This window comes from Balaenoptera acutorostrata, chromosome 1 (assembly GCF_949987535.1).
Source record: "Balaenoptera acutorostrata chromosome 1, mBalAcu1.1, whole genome shotgun sequence".
Classification (NCBI taxonomy): Eukaryota; Metazoa; Chordata; class Mammalia; order Artiodactyla; family Balaenopteridae; genus Balaenoptera; species Balaenoptera acutorostrata.
In genome coordinates, this window is record NC_080064.1 from 81295898 (window position 1) to 81313074 (window position 17177).

Consider the following 17177-nt stretch of genomic DNA (forward strand, 5'->3'; position numbering starts at 1 on the left):
TTAGTCAGCATACTCAGCACTGAATCCAATGACCTATCCTATCCCCAAATATGCTCCTCTTTGGATATTTGCTATTTCAATTAATAGAAGAACCAGCAACCTAACTAATTCTCTGGCGCACGGTGTAGAATTAATCATTCCTTCATATTTATCCCTCAAAGCAATTTATACTCTAAAAGTTGAAGGTAACAGTTTGAGGGAAACAGTGAGGGCAGACCTCTACTCTTTCCCATAATCTTGACACAGACAGCGAATGTTTATATGGCACTTTACAGTTTATAAGGTGCTTTCATAAACATTATCTCATTGTGCTGAGGGCTGTTCATCACCTCCACCAGGGAAAGTGATGCAATTACTAACAGTCTGAAGATACTCCCCCAACGGCCCATGCTGCTTACACAGCACCATGGCTGATGGGATTTCCATTTAGTGGTTTAAATGTTTAAACAGAACTTGAAACTGCTGGCAGTGTGACAGCTGGGACCAATGTCAAGGAAGTTCTAGGTGTAGCAAGCTTTTTTCAGAAGGGGTAATTAATCAGAGCCCTGGCACTTTAATGAAACCTACTTCTGCCTTTTTCATTTAATGGACAGCACGCCAGGGTTCAGATTCATATGCAAGTCTCACTTAGGAGTGAGGAATCAGCCCGGGAGTTCCCAAGATTGGGTTGCTAGTGCCCTCCCCTGCCTGCCCAACTGTGCAACCTCCCCTGTACTGAAGCTCCCAACATACATTGTGGCATCCTGGCTCCGTGCACCGTGGCACCCCCAGTGCCACCCCTAGAACAGAGGGGACCAGAGGAGTCCACGAGGCCCCTGCTTGGAGGCTCGCTTCAAGAAAGTGTTGGCTCTGCATTCTGTATTCTTCCCTAAAGACCCCCTCAGAGAGAAGAGGCCAGGGCTCTGCAGACTCAGGCCGCTGGAGCAGCCTTCCCGCCACATCTGCTGAGGGCTCTGCCAGATGAGCAGATGAGGGGCGCACGCCCTGCAGCTGCAGCCCTGCGGATGCCTCCCCCAGGTCACAGGACAGAAGACGATACTGGGGTGGCAAGGCTGAAACTTAATCAAGAATCAGAGGGTGGATGTACAGGCCAGGGACAGGTCAGTCTGGAACTCAAGAGACTAGGACCCTCCTGGGACTCTGGCCCATATACCCAGTTCATAGGTGTGCCTGGGGTGCATCTGGCACATATAGAGTAGGCACATGGCATACGTTTCCTGAATTAACAATGGTGTGAGATTTGAGACAAATAACAAAAAACTCACCCACATTGTGACCCTCCAAAGCCACCGGGAAAGGTTTAATTGTTTAAAAGTTGATGTAGTTGGGCTTCCCTGGTGTTGCAGTGGTTGAGAATCTGCCTGCCAATGCAGGGGACACGGGTTCGAGCCCTGGTCTGGGAAGATCCCACATGCCACGGAGCGACTGGGCCCGTGAGCCACAACTACTGAGCCTGCGCGTCTGGAGCCTGTGCCCCGCAACGGGAGGGGCCGCGATAGTGAAAGGCCCGCGCACCGCGATGAAGAGCGGCCCCCGCACCGCGATGAAGAGTGGCCCCCACTTGCCGCAACTAGAGAAAGCCCTCACACGAAAGAAAAAAAAAAAAAAAAGTTGATGTAGTTAAGGGCTTAAGTCCCAGCTGCCATTGTCACTAAGCTGAATAAGCTGATCACTTTTTGTTGTGCGTGCGTGCATGTGTGTGGTTTTTTTTTTCCCCCCAAATGACCTTCCGCATGCCTGGCATCAAAACTTACACCAACTGCCAAGCAGAAAGGAAACCACAAAGGGGAATCCCCGGGTAGAAACCTGGCAAGTTTGGGGGAGGGGGGAAGTCACATGCTTATTTGTATTTTAGGAAAGGATTGACAAACCACTTTGAGAGCTAGAATAATATACTCTAAGAACCTGGGAGGTAATGTAAACACCTCATGCTGCCGCTATGGAAACTGAGGCTCCGGTGGTAGGTAAATCAGAGTGTTGCCTGAAGCCTCACAGGTAACGAGACCAGCTAGGATAAGAAGCGAAAGCCCTCAGTTCTTCCACTCTACGCATATAGGTTAGAGCAGTAGTTCTCAAACGTTAGCAAGCAACAGAATCACCTAGAGTGCTTGCTAAAACACAGATGGCTGGACCCCAGGGTTTTCAATTCAGTTGGTCTGGGGTGGGCCCAAGAACCAGCATTTCTCTAAGTTCCCAGGTGATAAGGATGCTGCTGGGGTGGGGACCACACTTTGAGAACCACTGGGGAAAGAACAAGAGGAGGCTCATGGCCTAGGATTCCCGACTCAGTTGGGTAGAGACAGGTCAGGTTCTGGGAAACCAGTGGATGAGGTTTGTTCAGCGGAGTCCAATCCATGGTGATAGACAACATCGCCTTGTGGTCCACCAACCTAACCAAGGACCCTCACTCTCCCAGCTGCTCCTCTCCATGGTATGGGCCAGTGACTTATATCCAAATGGTGGCTGGAGTCAAGTTTCAGGGGCTCCAAAGGTGTTGCCAAGGAGTTAAACAGTTTTTACTGGCTGGGACACCAGGTCCTTAAAGTTCTTCCCTGATCCAGCGTGCAGCCTTGGGGAAGTCATGGAACCCCTCACTCCTGTACACAGAAGCTCATGCACCGTCAAGAGAAAGGAGCCCAACATTCTACATGTTACCATAACACATATTCTTATTCTAACAAACTCCAGGGGGGTAATCAATATTCAATCAATATGCACCAGAATTCTGCTTCAGAAATAGAGACTATTGGTCAGGGCTTAGAACCTTTATTAAAAGAGACTTTTTGTTTTGTCCCAATGGGACTTGACCTCTATGCTTAGCTGCCTGAATACCATGAGAGTTTAGTAACAAACTTCAACTTTTTGAATCCAGTTCTCATCTAAAACTCTTCCTCCCTCTACTCAACTAAACAAGTCTTCCCATCCAGGTAGCCTACTTTCACATTTAGGTTATGCTCATTTGGCTAAGACTTAAAATGCAGCATCAGGAAATAAGCATTAGACTCAAAGGTCAGGAAACCTGAGTTTGAGTTCTAGTTTTGTCACTTGCTAGTAATGTGGATATGAGCAAGTTAGGTTAACCCTTCACCAACCCCTCTGCAAAATGGTGGAAATAACGGTTTTCTCCTAGGATTACTGGCAGGGTTAAGTGGGGTGCATGTGAAGGCACCTGATATGGCCTCTGCACAGAGCACACACTCAACTTCAGGGTCCACCTCTTCCTGCATCTACATCAAACATCCCAGATCCAAAAAAGGGCCAGGAACTAGCATTCAATAATTCATTTGTGCTGCCACGCTGCCTGTGGAAGAGGTGACAATTGCTGTGGGTTTCAAAAGAAAGCAGATGGACCCTGAGGATCTGAAATGCCATTTTCACACAATCACCTGACTGTAACAAGGACCCATTCACAAGAGTTGTTATTTCCAGTAACTTATTCGGGAGCTCCAAATATACTCAACTAAAAATAACGATTAAAAAGTTATTTAAGAAATAATATGCTTTCAAAGTTGAGTCACCAGATATTTATATCCCTCTGCAAGGCAAGGAAATTAAAATGGGCAATTTCTTATCAAGGCTAAACAGTTCCTTTCTCCAATAATTTGTCCTTGTAACAGGCATTAGTATTAAAAATATTTTCAAACACTTTTCCTCTGCTATTGTCCAAAACATAACTGATGTCTCGAGGCCATAACGCTGACATTGGCTTCAAATGTCTACAGAATTATAGGTGGGACGAAGCTCTAACTGTTGACCCATCCTGCTAACTCTGCCTGCATTCCATCAGGTATCCCCTCCTTTCCCACACCTCAGCTTCTCGGCCCGCACTCACTTCTTCTGACTTCTGTGCATGCGTGTCTTCTAAATTCTACACAACAACCTTCTCCTCTCTCAACCAGGCTACTCCCCACTTCTCCCCATTACCAGGTCTGTGTCCTCAGAAGGAAAAAGGGAAGGAGGGCATGTGGTGGGGAGCAGGCCCCCGTGATCCCTCAGGTCCCCGCCAGCTCCAACAATCTGTAATTCTATAATTCCCTGCCCTAACCACCTGGTCTCAGAAAAGAAAAAAACTGACTGTCATAAATCAGTCAGTAATTGAAGCCACATAAAATTTACCTTCCCCCACTTTAATATAAATGTTTCTTGCTATCTTGAGTTCAGTGAATGAAGTAACTGCTCCGTATTCCTTTCGGGCCCAATTTAACAGATGCTCATTTCCATGCGGGAAGCTCCTTTCCTCTGTTTCTGCTGACAAGGAGAAGTTTCCTGATGAAAAATGGACCACAGAACCCTCAGACACCTAGAAGAAACAGAATTGCATATTAAATGTGGTGCAGTCACCCAGAGCTGAATCATAATTAGAGAAAGAACTAATCAGACAATTAATGGATATTTGTCAGTCCAACCTCTTCCCTTCGTTACATAGGCACATCATCTTTTTTTCAGCAGCTGATTCAAGAAATAATCACAAGCTTACCTTCTTCCAGGTAAAGACAAAACTACAAACAATGCAGGATGTCCTTTTGAATTTTTAAAGAACTTTGTGATGAGAGAGTGCATTGTGAGGAATCATGAGACTTATCATCACTATTTTCCAGATACCTAAATTGAAGGCCAACCTTTCAAGTAATGAGTTTCAAGTTAAATTGGAAGGCTTGGTGAGTGTTTTCATGGGCTTGTAATGGGCTTCTGCATCAGTGCAAGTGATCTCAAAGGCCTGCTAGCACCTGAACTTGACGTCCGAGTCTTCCACGGTTGCAGTCTCTGCCATCAGAGTCACCACCACAGGAACACAGCAAGAGTCCCTTTGGTTTCATGCCTCCTGAGCACTGAGATAAAAAATGGCCAGAGCTGGCCAGTCTTCTACCACTTTATACTACTTCCTCACAGTGAGATGAATGTGTATTACAGTTTATTTTGTAAGACCCCCAAATTCCCATAGATAATGAAGTCAAGAGGCTGTTAGACTGATCCTCATAAAACTTTTGGGATGATTTATGCAAGTCCCACATTTTTGCTGGATGTATTTAGACCATTGCTGACCTAGCATATCATGGTATATATAATTAACACAAACAAAGGGGGAAAATTATCATCTTGTTGCTGTACTATAATTAAATTTAGCTGCTGGTGAAAATATGCATGTCATCTTTATTGGCTAGCATTTATAACTGATTTTATCAGTGTCAGGGTGGAACCTCAAAATGTGAGCAAAAAGGCTCAAAAATTCCCAAGCCACGGAACTCTCAATGTTTTGTATTAAATTTCACATTAACAACAGAACTACCATACGATCCAGCAATTCCACTTCTGAGTATTTATCCGAAGAAAATGAAAACACTAACTTGAAAAGATATATGCACCCTGCAGCATTATTTACAACAGCCAAGATATGGAAACAACCTAAGTGCCCATGGATGAATGAATAAAGATGTGGTATATATACACAATGGAATATTTTCAGCCATAAAAAAGAATAAAATCTTGCCATTTGCAACAACATGGATGGACCTCAAGGGCATTATGCTAAGTGAAGTAAGTCAGACAAAGCCAAATGCCATATGATCTCATTTATATGTGGAAATCTAAAAACAAAACGAAAAACCAAATTCACAGATACTGCGAACAGACTGGTGGTTGCCAGAGGTGGGAGGTAGGGGGTGAGTGAAATGGGTGAAGGGGTCAAAAGGTACAAACTTCAACTTATAAACTAAATAAGTCATGGGGATGTAATGTACAGCTTAGTGACTATAGTTAGTAACATTGTATCGCATGTTTGAAAGTTGCTAAAGACAACAGATCTTAAAAGTTCTCACCACAAGAAAAAAAATTCTGTACGTATGGTGACAGATGTTAACTAGACTTATTGTGGTGATCGTTTTACAGTATATACAAATATTGAAGACTATGTTGAACACCTGAAACTAATATAATGCTATATGTCAATTATACCTCAATAAAAAATGTTTTCACATTAACTATCATTAACAAAAAGCAAGCAGTTTCTGAAGTGGTTATAGCCAGACTAACAGCAGGTTGAGGGCAGGGATTTTGCTTAGGGTTCTACCCTTGCCAGCAGTGTTTCCAGCCTCCACACACATACAAAATAGTACTTACCCTAACTATTATGCTAGGCATTAATATTTTCTCTTCAACTATATGTACATATACTTTTTAAATGCTAGCAAAGGGGGGCTTCCCAGGTGGCGCAGTGGTTGGGAGTCTGCCTGCTAATGCGGGGGACACGGGTTCGAGCCCTGGTCTGGGAGGATCCCACATGCCGCGGAGCAACTGGGCCCGTGAGCCACAACTGCTGAGCCTGCGCGTCTGGAGCCTGTGCTCTGCAACAAGAGAGGCCGCGATGGTGAGAGGCCCGCGCACCGCGATGAGGAGGGGCCCCCGCTTGCCGCGACTAGAGAAAGCCCTCACAGAAACGAAGACCCAACACAGCCAAAAATTAATTAATTAAATTTTTTAAAAAAACAACTTAAAAAAAAAAAAAAGCACTAGGCTTCTACTTTCTTCTTGGCCTGTTTGCTCTCTATAAATGCTAGCAAAGAAGCACTTCACCGAATTGATTCCATCACCTACTCATGCTGTAGTCGCCCTCTTGGCTGAAAACTAGAAGCATCTGAAGAGTTTCTAAATATCCCGAGGCCCAGGCCATATCCCGGATTAGAACTTGGGGGTGGGAGCCAGGCATCAGGATTTTTTAAAGCTCCCTGGGTGATTCCAATGTTCAGCCACAGTTGAGAAGCCTAGCCTTAACGGGTACTGCGTGATCCACAGTTTGAAAAGCCCGACGTGCATCTCACAGTTTCCTCTACACCAGTGGTTCTTAACCAGGGGTGATTCTGCCCCCCAGGGAACATTTGGCAATGCCTGGAAACATTTTTGATCGTCCCAACTGGGAGGGAGGAGCTACTGGCATCTGGTGAATAGAGGCCAGAGACGCTGCTAAACATCTTACAGCGCACAGGACAGCCCCCATAACAAATAATTATCTTAAATGTCGGTAGCCCCATGACTGAGAAATCCTGGTTTACGCTTTGGACTGACCGAACGTTAACTGCCACTCGAACATCTACTGGATCCCCCAAATTGGATCCCCAAATTGACAGCTCTTTCTATCCTAGAAATTGGGCCATTTAGTACTTAATAAAGAATAATAGAAACTTTCTGGTTTGTATTGGCTTGGGAAATCCGGAACTAATCATTAATAAGCTGAGCGTAAACTCTGACCGCTGACAACAGTCACCATTTACTGTACACTTACTATGTATCAGGCACCATGAAGTGCTACCAAGGGTAGTAATGACACTTGCTGCATGTCCCAATGCCAGTTATAAGCAAAACCAGTGGGGACCATTTAGCTTTGACCTTGTTTTGACATCACCTGCATAAGAAAAAGCTCCTGAACCAACTACCTGCCAACAAGAACCATGCCAACCCTATGCATAAATCCTCTGAAGCTTAGCTCCTCATCAACACTGAACTTCAAACAATGTTTATCTGATTTTCTGACTTAAGCACTGTAGTAAAATTTTCTTTTCACTGAAAAGCACTTGTGCTAAAAAGTCGTTTTTATTAAGCCTGTCACCGAAAAAACCCACAACAGCCCAAAGGCCTTTGTCCCACTGCCAGCACAGTTCTGAATGCTTAGGCAAGCATCCCTGGATGTTCTGCTCTTTTTTTCTCATTCATGTTACAGCCATAAAATAAAACACTTGGGCTTTAAATACGTTAAGCAGAGAGTACATTTCTTCAGAGTGGAAGGTGGGATAGATCACCCTGGTGCATTCCAGAGGCAAGAATGTGAACAGTGTAAATAAGAGTAGAAATGGGGAGCAACTCGGGAACGTATCCTGAAGTAATTAAAAGTGACGCCACCGTGTAGCTGACTCCTCGGAAGGGGCAGCTCCCTCCGTGCGCCGTGCGCTTCGCGCGTCCGTCTCCCCCAGGGCCAGCAGCAGCACAGATCATACACTCAGGGCTGAGGAATTTGGAAAAGGAGTCAACTGCCACTCCTCAGGCGCATTCCAGTGAGAAGAAAGCAAAGCTGCCAGGGGCAGAGAAGCGTCCCTGACTGTGGGTCAGTGGAAATTTTCTGCCGCGGCAAGGGGTTAGTCGGTGCTCCTTCTGACCACCAGTTCTCTCACTCTGACCCCAACCCCCAACGAGTTTTACAAGGTGGTGTTATTTCCACCTGATCCTCAGGATGACCTGTGAGGTAGGCTAGTCTGATTTCCACGGTAGAGAGGAGGAAACCTCCGAGAGGAGGAAACCTCTTGGGTAGGCTAAAGGCCTACCCAAGGTCAGAGAAGCAGCACTCCTTCCCTTACATCTTCCCTTACAATCTTCCCTTACACCAGCGCTTCTGTAATATAAATCAAACCAGAACAGGACCAGAACAGGACACTTCGGACTCCTGCTTACAGCTGGCCACCGCCTGAACCCTTCCAGAAAGAAGACCTGGGTAGCTCCCAAGGCAGAAGAGTTCTCTTCCTACATTCTACCTGTAAGATTTGCCCTCCGTCCACTTGTCTGAGGTGGGCCTTCCAGACCAAAGAATTCCTTCCTCTTTCTTCCATGAGATAAGCGTCAAATGTTTGAAGACATCACTCAACCCCAGTCACGACTTCACTTCTTCAGGCCAACAGTCCCAACTCCCCTCAACTCCTCCCCAGACACCAAGGTTGTCAGAGCTTCATCAGCATAGTTTCTGGCATGTGGTGCCTGGAACAAGATCTAGGGTTTTGGGTGTGGTCTGATGAGAGTACTGTGAAGGTTAGTTTTAGGTGTCAAGGTGACTGGGCTACAGGGTACCAGATACTTGGTCAAACATTATTGTGAGCATTTCTGTGAGGGTGTTTTTGGATGAGATTAACATTTAGATCAGTAGACTAACTAAAACACATTGCCATTCCTAATGGGTGTGGGCCTCATCCAATCAGTCGAAGGCCTAAATAGAACAAAAGGCTGACCCTTCGGCTGAGTAAGAGAGGATTCTCCTGCTGACGGCCTTTGAACTGGGCATCAGCTCTTCCTGGTTCTACAGCAGCCTGCTGCCCTTCGGACTCAAACTGGGACATTGGCTCTGCAGAATTTGAACTTGCTAGTCTCCATAATCACGTGAGCCAATTCTTTACGATAAATATCTTTCTATATCTATGTGAACACTGCATGAGGCCCAAGATCACATCAGCTTTTATATCAGCTGAACCCTACTATTATCTCATAACCATTAATTTATGCTTTAAACATACATCCAACAAATATTTATTGAGTGCCAGGCACCTTTCTAGGTGCTGGGGATATACTAGAGAGGGCAACAGACAAAATTTCCTGTTTTGTGAAGCTTACAGTCTAGTAAGGAAGTCAGAGGAACAAAATATAAACAATTAAAATATATGTTAATAAGTGTGAAGGAATGATATAAATTGAGAGAAGAGGAGGGGGCACTATAAAGTGTTGTGATGGGACAAGTCTAACTGAAAAAGTCACTGAGCAGGTGAAGAGCTGAAGGAGATGAAAGAGCCGGGCACGTGGATGTCAGGGGAAGAGTTCTCGGGTGGAGGCAGCGGCGAGGGTACAGGTCTGGCATGCGGAAGGGACAGCAAGGAGGCCAGTGTGGCTGGAGCACAGAGGTGAGGGGCAGATGAGTAGGAGGAGAGGTCAGAGATCACAGAGGAGACCAGTAGGTCCAACGGGACCTTACAGACTGTTGCTAAGGACTGTGGTGTTTAGTCTGGGTGAGACGGGCCACCATTGAGAGTTCATGAAAACATCTAACAGATGTTTTAACAGGATCACTCTGGCTAATAGGGCCAGTCTAGACTGCAGGGAGACAAGGAGCAGGAGACCAGTAGTAGACTTCTGGAATAATCCAGGGGAGAAAGAACAGCAGCTCACACCAGGGAGGTGGAGGTGGAGGTGGACACATCGATACCTAAAGCCCCAGGTCTTTATTTTATCAGCTTGAGACTCCTTCCCTTACACCTTCCCTTACATCCTTCCCTTGCACCGGCGCTTCTGTAATATAAATCAAACTCTTTAGACCCGTATTTCAACTCTGTAAAGACCACATACACATCCTCTTTCTGTTCGCTGTCAAAAATCTCTAAATTTCATGTGTGCGCCAGCTACACATTCATCTAAATCCCTGAGAAGCTGAACCAGACAAGGCTGAGGTCTGTGACTTACAGGCACGCTCCCACGCTGACACAAGCACATTAAACAGCACTTGCCCAGGTTGTTCGCCAACTACAAAGTAACCCAACGGAATTATCCTCATATTGCCTGTAAGGATGTCATGCTAGAACCTGTTAAGAGCCCTCTGGAAATAAAGACATGACACGTCAGTATCACCACTCCTATACCAGTCAGCACTCCAGTCCCTGCCTAATCTTCCTGGTGTGCTGTCTGTCCTTACCGGAGTGCGGCTTGGGTTAAAGTTTGTGGAAGAACAGAGATATAAAGAGAATAACAAAAAACAAGACAGAGAAGGAAAAATAGTATTCTTCTAATAGGAGAAGCGGTTACAATCACTATTGCAAGGATAATAACTACATGACTGAATATGGAATTGTTTTAAAAAAGTGTTAAAGAGCAAGGGTTTTTTTTTTGTTTTTTTTTAAACATCTTTATTGGAGTATAATTGCTTTACAATGGTGTGTTAGTTTCTGCTGTATAACAAAGCGAATCAGCTATACATATACATATATCCCCATATCTCCTCCCTCTTGTGTCTCCCTCCCACCCTCCCTATCCCATCCCTCTAGGTGGTCACAAAGCACCGAGCTGATCTCCCTGAAGAGCAAGGGTTTTATATTTGGATAAAGTGGCAGAAACTTTCCAAGGCAATTCATTCCCTCCCCCATCTTCCACCTTATTTGTAGGTCCTTGTGCTGCTACCACCACACTTCCGGCCCTTATGTCTCAACCAACCTAGTATCTCAACCATTACAGTAACCTCCTGCTGTCCAAGCTGCCAACCCTGTCTCTCTCCAACCCTCACCCATACTGTCACCAAGGAGATCTTTCTACGAAGTTAAACACATGATGAGGCAGGATAGCATCTAAGCATCTGACTTGGCACATGACCAGAGAGGGCCTCCGCCTGCCCCACTTCCCACCACTCCCCCAAGTACTTGCCATATGGAACTACTCACAGTGGCAGAACACATCATGCTGCTTCAGATCTCCTGGGTCTTTTTACATCCTGTTCCCCACCTGGTTTGCTCACCCACTCTTGCTCGCCTGGTAACCGTTCCTTGTCCTCCACAGGTTTTCACTTTCTCTGTAAAACCTCCCAGACTCCCTTTCTTTCTTTTTTTTTTTTTAAATTTTATTTATTTATTTATGGCTGTGTTGGGTCTTTGTTTCTGTGCGAGGGCTTTCTCTAGTTGTGGCAAGTGGGGGCCGCTCTTCATCGTGGTGCGCGGGCCTCTCACTATCGTGGCCTCTCTTGTTGCGGAGCACACGCTCCAGACGCGCAGGCTCAGCAATTGTGGCTCACGGGCCTAGGTGCTCCGCGGCATGTGGGATCTACCCAGACGGGGCTCAAACCCGTGTGCCCTGCATTAGCAGGCAGATTCTCAACCACTGCGCCACCAGGGAAGCCCCAGACTCCCTTTCTTTCCTTGGGATGGAGCTACCCTCCGTGCCTTGTGCACACCACTAGCCCAGCCCTTCTCTCGCATGAACTGCTATTATTTACCAGCAAACCTGCCACCCCACTTGACAATCACTTGAAGGCCAAGAGAGCGCCTAGTTTGTTCGGAATCTCCTGGCCTGGCAAGGTGCTGGGCACAAAGCAGGGACTCAGTAATTGCTTGTTGAATGAAAGCTCAATGGTGTTACTTACAGGAAAGGCTATGCCATAATTTCTTCATTCTCACAACGCTTACTTCCCTCACTGCCCAGAAATGATCTTTCAGCCAGGCTTTAAAGCTAGTATTTGATTTTTCATCTAATAGCTCCACCTAAAAACCAATTATTAAATCATTTAGTAGTTCCATGTCTCCCCGCAGAATCCACTAAACTTTCCTCCTGCTTGCTAATTAAAACCCAGTCCTCTGACATTCCCTGACATGACAAACATCTTCCTGTGGGAACAAACAGAGCCCTGAGCTCTGAGAATCCTGAATCTTAGCAAGCATCCATTGAAGGGGCAAACGTGAAGCACCTGACTGTCCAACAAGCCCCAGGCTTCAAAATGCACACTGAGCCACCCCTTCTCCCGACTGCTCTTCCCTACTGAAACCAAGCACAGCATTTGTATTTTACATTCTGGTTATGCTACCAGACTTTTTAAAAAAGCAGAACATTACTCTCTCTGCCAGTGCTGGGAGTTTTATTACAAGAACTTACGGCTAGGCAACAAGAGCCAAGTTTATTATTTTTTCTGGATCAGATTCAACAACCTTGTCCAAAAGAGCACGAAACAAGCAAAAGAGGCAACCGGCCCTTTTGTTTCCACACCTGCGTTTAAGCTTTAACTCTTCAAGTCCTAAGCAGACCCACTGAAGCCTCAAGATTGATCTCCCAAGCCTCAGTGAAGGGAACCAAATGCCGGCTAATGGGTGCAGACACCATTTTCCTGGAACTGAGGCTCTTCGTCTTAGCGCTTATCCCAGCACATCAGCTGACTCAGAGGCCTGGCGGTTGCCTCACAGTCTCTCTGCGGCCTCCCCCAAGCTGATGTGGTCTTCAGTGAGGAGGGAGAGAGCATCTTTGCTGAGGATAATGCCATGTTGTAAGGCCTCACCTAGTCCTACCCACCTCCTCCCACCTCGTCCACACTCCCAGATGAAAACGCGGGCCGCACGTAATTGCACGGGTGGCAATTGAGTTTCCTCTGAAGTTTCCCCTCATCTCCTTCATGTCTACTCACATGTTACCTTCTCGATGGAGCCTATTTAAAATTACAATCCAACCACCCGGCAGCCCCCACTCTAGCACTCTGACTCCCTCACACCTGCTTTACATGTTCTAATTTCTAGATTAGAGTATAATATAGGCAGCTTCTAAACTACCGTGTAATTTACTTATATATTATGCTTATAGCCCATCTCCTCCCACTAGAATGTAAGCTCCTTCAGAGGCTGGGATTTTAGCCTGCTTTGTTTATGGGCATATCCCAAGCGCAGTGTTGGGTATAGAAAAGACACTCAATAAGTATTAAATGAATGTATGAATCCTGAGGTCCCATTAATTGGCAGTGGCTACCTAAAGTTCTGTGCTGGGAGGAATTCTGAGGTCATATTCAGGAGCAGTGGAGAAAGGGGAATGAGTGCCATGGTCAATCATGTGTCTGCCAGGGGCTCAGGGCAGGCTCTCCTGGCTCTATGGCTGTCCAGTACAGTAGCCACTGGCCATTGAGAGCTTGAAATGTTGCTAGTTAAATTGACCTGTGTCATAAATGTAAAATACACACCAGATTTTGAAGACGTAGTAAAACCAGTGTTAAGAAGAAATCTCACTGCTTCCCGAAGTGGGATCCTCAGATCAGTGTATCACAGACAGAAGTATGTTAAAATGCAGGTTCCAGGGTGGGGTGGGAATGTAGGGTCAGGCAACTGCATTATAATCCTCTGCCCACTACCCCATGATTCCCAGGCATACTTGAGGATCACTGCTCTGTGCCATGGATAAAAATATTATGTAAACTCCAATCTTTGTAAAGCGTGAATAGGACTGCTTGGAGAACAAGCAAGAATTTTCTCCCCTGCACCGGTTAAAAAAAAGCTAAGAGGGTGAGAGTAAAGCCAAATCATTTTTGGAGTCATCTTCTTCTATATCTAAAAAGATAGAAATGGGCCCTGTGAAATGAGGAGCCATAGCTCCCCAATGATAAAGAAATGCTTGCTGAAATCTCAGAGGAAAATCTGTTCCAGGAATCAAGCTCTCTCTCTCTCTCCCTCTCTCTCTTTCACACACACACACACACGCATGCACACCCAATAGCTGGGCTGTGGTCCATTTGGAGCCTGAGTTATCGCTTGGGTGAGCGCCTGCTATTCAGGTTACAGCTCCGTGAGGCTGCTTTAACTCGCACACGCAACTTCGCACATTTACATGACTTTGGCACTGCTGGAAGTTCAACACTTGCACAATCAGGATCAGCTCCTCTCCCTCTTCTGTCCTGCCCTACCCCCAACCTTTACTATTCCTATTCCTTTTTCTTGACTCTTGCACTGACACATCTCTTTCTGGAGATGCCTGCTTAGGAGAACAGGAAGAGCAAAACAAGAAAAACAAATAAAGCAACGAAAAACACATGGGCATTTCAGAAACACCTGCCATGCCAAGAATTTGCTAGTTCAATTTTAGGGGGAAAAAAGACTTATGGTAAAGTAGAATAGGCATTTCTCTAGAGTTTAGGTTTATGTATAAGTAGGATCTATGCAGATTGGCCTGAGAACTCGTAACAGTGCCCACACAGAAAGGCATTGAGGAGATTATGCTTTGATGTATTTTGTGCACCAAGTCCAGCAAAAACAAACTTACATAAAGTGCTGGAACAGTCTTGAAATATTTACCTCCCAAATGAGGATGGAACCCTACATTCTGAAAGAGGAAAATCACACGTTCTCCCTACCCCAATTCCTGGGAGGACTGTGCTTGCCTAGTTCCTCCAAAGTCTCGTGATATGAAATGTGATCTGAAACATGTTTTTCTACTAACCATATATCATGACTCAATGTTTTTTTCAAAGTTTGTTTTAAAGAAATAATAACTTCCATGCCCATGAACCTACAGTCATAATTCGCAAAGCTACATATTCATGAGCCATGTGATTGTGGTCTCTGCCAGTAGTGCACTCAAGAAACACAAATCCATGCAACCATTTAAAAATTCTTGGATGTTTTAATTTTGTATCCACAACCATATTACTCTGTCCAATAAAATGAATTAAAATATATTCAACAATTTTTCTCAAAACATTCATGATGATCATTCTCTGCTTTTAATTTTTATTCCTGTTGAAATATAAAGAATAAAGGATTGAAAGTGCCTTCTGTTCTTAATGCCCTACATGTTTACACATGTCCAAGAGGAAAGCTCTGAGATGCTACCCTCCTAATAGAAACACGCACAAACTTGAACGTGAGCCAGTACAAAAGCAATACTCTAATCTCCCATGGAAATGTTACAAAAACAATAGTATATGTAAATACGTATATACACAAAGACAAGCAAAATAATTCACTGCATCTGAAAGATGAACTCAGTCCCCACAGGTTACCAAATTAATGAAGCATAAGCTGCTTTATAATATAGAGTTTTCCAAAGTAGAGGCCCAGGCCACACAGGGATCCTCAATGACCTTACAAAATCATCTCTTGAGACTCTTAAATTTATCCTTCCCCATCTTCCAATGCAGCATGATGTTAGAAGGAGCTTGACCCAAAATTTAAAGTGTATTTATCATCTAAAGGGTGTTTTTCAGGAAAAAACAATAACATGTTGGCATCATTACCAGTACTTGCCATGATCCTCAATCTATTGTGGCCCTCCAAGTGTACTTCTGGGAAATCCCTCACTAAGAAGGATTCTTTCTTCTATTTTTCTTTTAAGTTACATCCAATCTGCCAACCCAGGTTCAAGGGCACAAACTGAATTTTACAAACAGTTGGCTCCAAATAGGTACCTAGAATTCTCTTTACAGAGTTCCTCTTCATCAAGACTGACAATCTAAGTTCAATTTTGCAGACAAGGAAACTGAGGCTCAAAGAAGCTAAAGAATCTGCCTGAGGCACAGAGTTGGTAGAATGCAGGATTGACCACAGAACCAAACACCTCATTTCTCACTCAAGAGCTCTTTCTACTCCACCTCCATGAAGTAGTTGCTACTAAGCTCAAGAAATCAGTAGAGTAGGGTAGACAGGAGCCCCTGGACCCTGGATTAATAGAACACTGGGAGAGAAAGTCACACAGGCGCTTACTGATCATTTAGTGCATGTTTCATAGATTCTGAATCCTCACATTTGACAACTGAAGAAACTGTTGTCAGAGTTTCTTCTGAGAGGTTAGGTAAAGCCCCAGATTACATAATTTTAGCAAGGGATGAGTGCACATTCAAACTGCGCCTGCAGGACTCCAGAAACTATGCAATACAAACCCAGGCTTTTACAAGAGTGACAGGGGAAAGCAGTAAGGCAGAGGAGCGGGTTGTGCCTTCTCTACCTCTTGCACAGTCTCCCGGTCAGGTTGTTTCCTTCTCTCTCTCCCCGCCACCTTCCCCAGAAGCTGGAGGAGCTATGCTGGTGAAAGTGGAGGAGAAAGGGAATGGAAGGGGCAGACAGAAAATCGTAGTGACTGTTATGGAAGGAAAAAATTGCTTGGCTGGAAGAAGAGAGATCTGCTATAGTAAACAACAACAGCAACAAAAACTGCCAAAGAATCTGAAAATGATCGAATAGAGACTCCAGTAGATCTAGCATGACGAGAACATCAGGCTGTAAAAATTTTAAATACAAGTGCTTCTGTGACGTTCAGTTTTATATGTCAATTTGGCTTGGCTATAGTCTCCAGTTATCCAATCAAACACTAATCTAGTTGTTGCTGTGAAAGTATTTTGTAGATATAATTAAAGTCCACAATCAGGTGGCTCTAAGTAAGGGAGATTATCTTAGATAATCCGTGCGGGCCTGATCAATCGGTTGAAAGGCCTTACGAGCAGAGCTGAGGCTTCCCTGAGGATGAAGAAATCCCACCTGGAGACAGCAGCTTTGGCTCCTGCCAGAGAGTTCTGGCTGCCCTTCCTGACTATCGGCCCTACAGGTTTCTGACTTACCTTGCCTGTCCCAACAGTGTCATAAGCTGATTTCCTGCAATAAACCTCTCCCCGTATATACCCACAGCTGGTCCCCTTTTTCTGGATAACCCCTGACTGACAGCTTCTGTGAATGGCTGATGTAGGCCCCAAGAGAAATGGAGCTGCATATTCTGGCCCAGAAACCACAGATCTAAGAACACTTTGGGGGAAAAGGGTTCTAAAGGACATTTCCTTGGGGGGCAAGATGAAGGTGGGGCCTCCAACCCAAAACAACTGTTTGGAGCCCTCTTGAACTTCCTAAGCTTAGCTTTCAACCAAAGGCAGGCCGTGTATTTGTGCCCACCCCCATTTTCCAGTCTACATTTCACAGTCTCTGAAGACGACTACGGTGATC

The 17177-nt window shown here is 45.0% G+C and overlaps 1 protein-coding gene across 9 annotated transcripts in view; it reads right to left on the minus strand.

Moving 5' to 3' along the window:
• TGFBR3 (transforming growth factor beta receptor 3) overlaps positions 1-17177 on the minus strand; it is a 201444-nt gene that overhangs the window by 48009 nt on the left and 136258 nt on the right. For all 9 annotated transcript variants that reach the window (XM_007176334.2, XM_028164997.2, XM_007176331.2 and 6 more), the window contains one exon: positions 4117-4300. In XM_007176334.2, coding sequence (XP_007176396.2) covers positions 4117-4300 — 184 coding nt within the window. The remainder of the gene's footprint in view (positions 1-4116; positions 4301-17177) is intronic.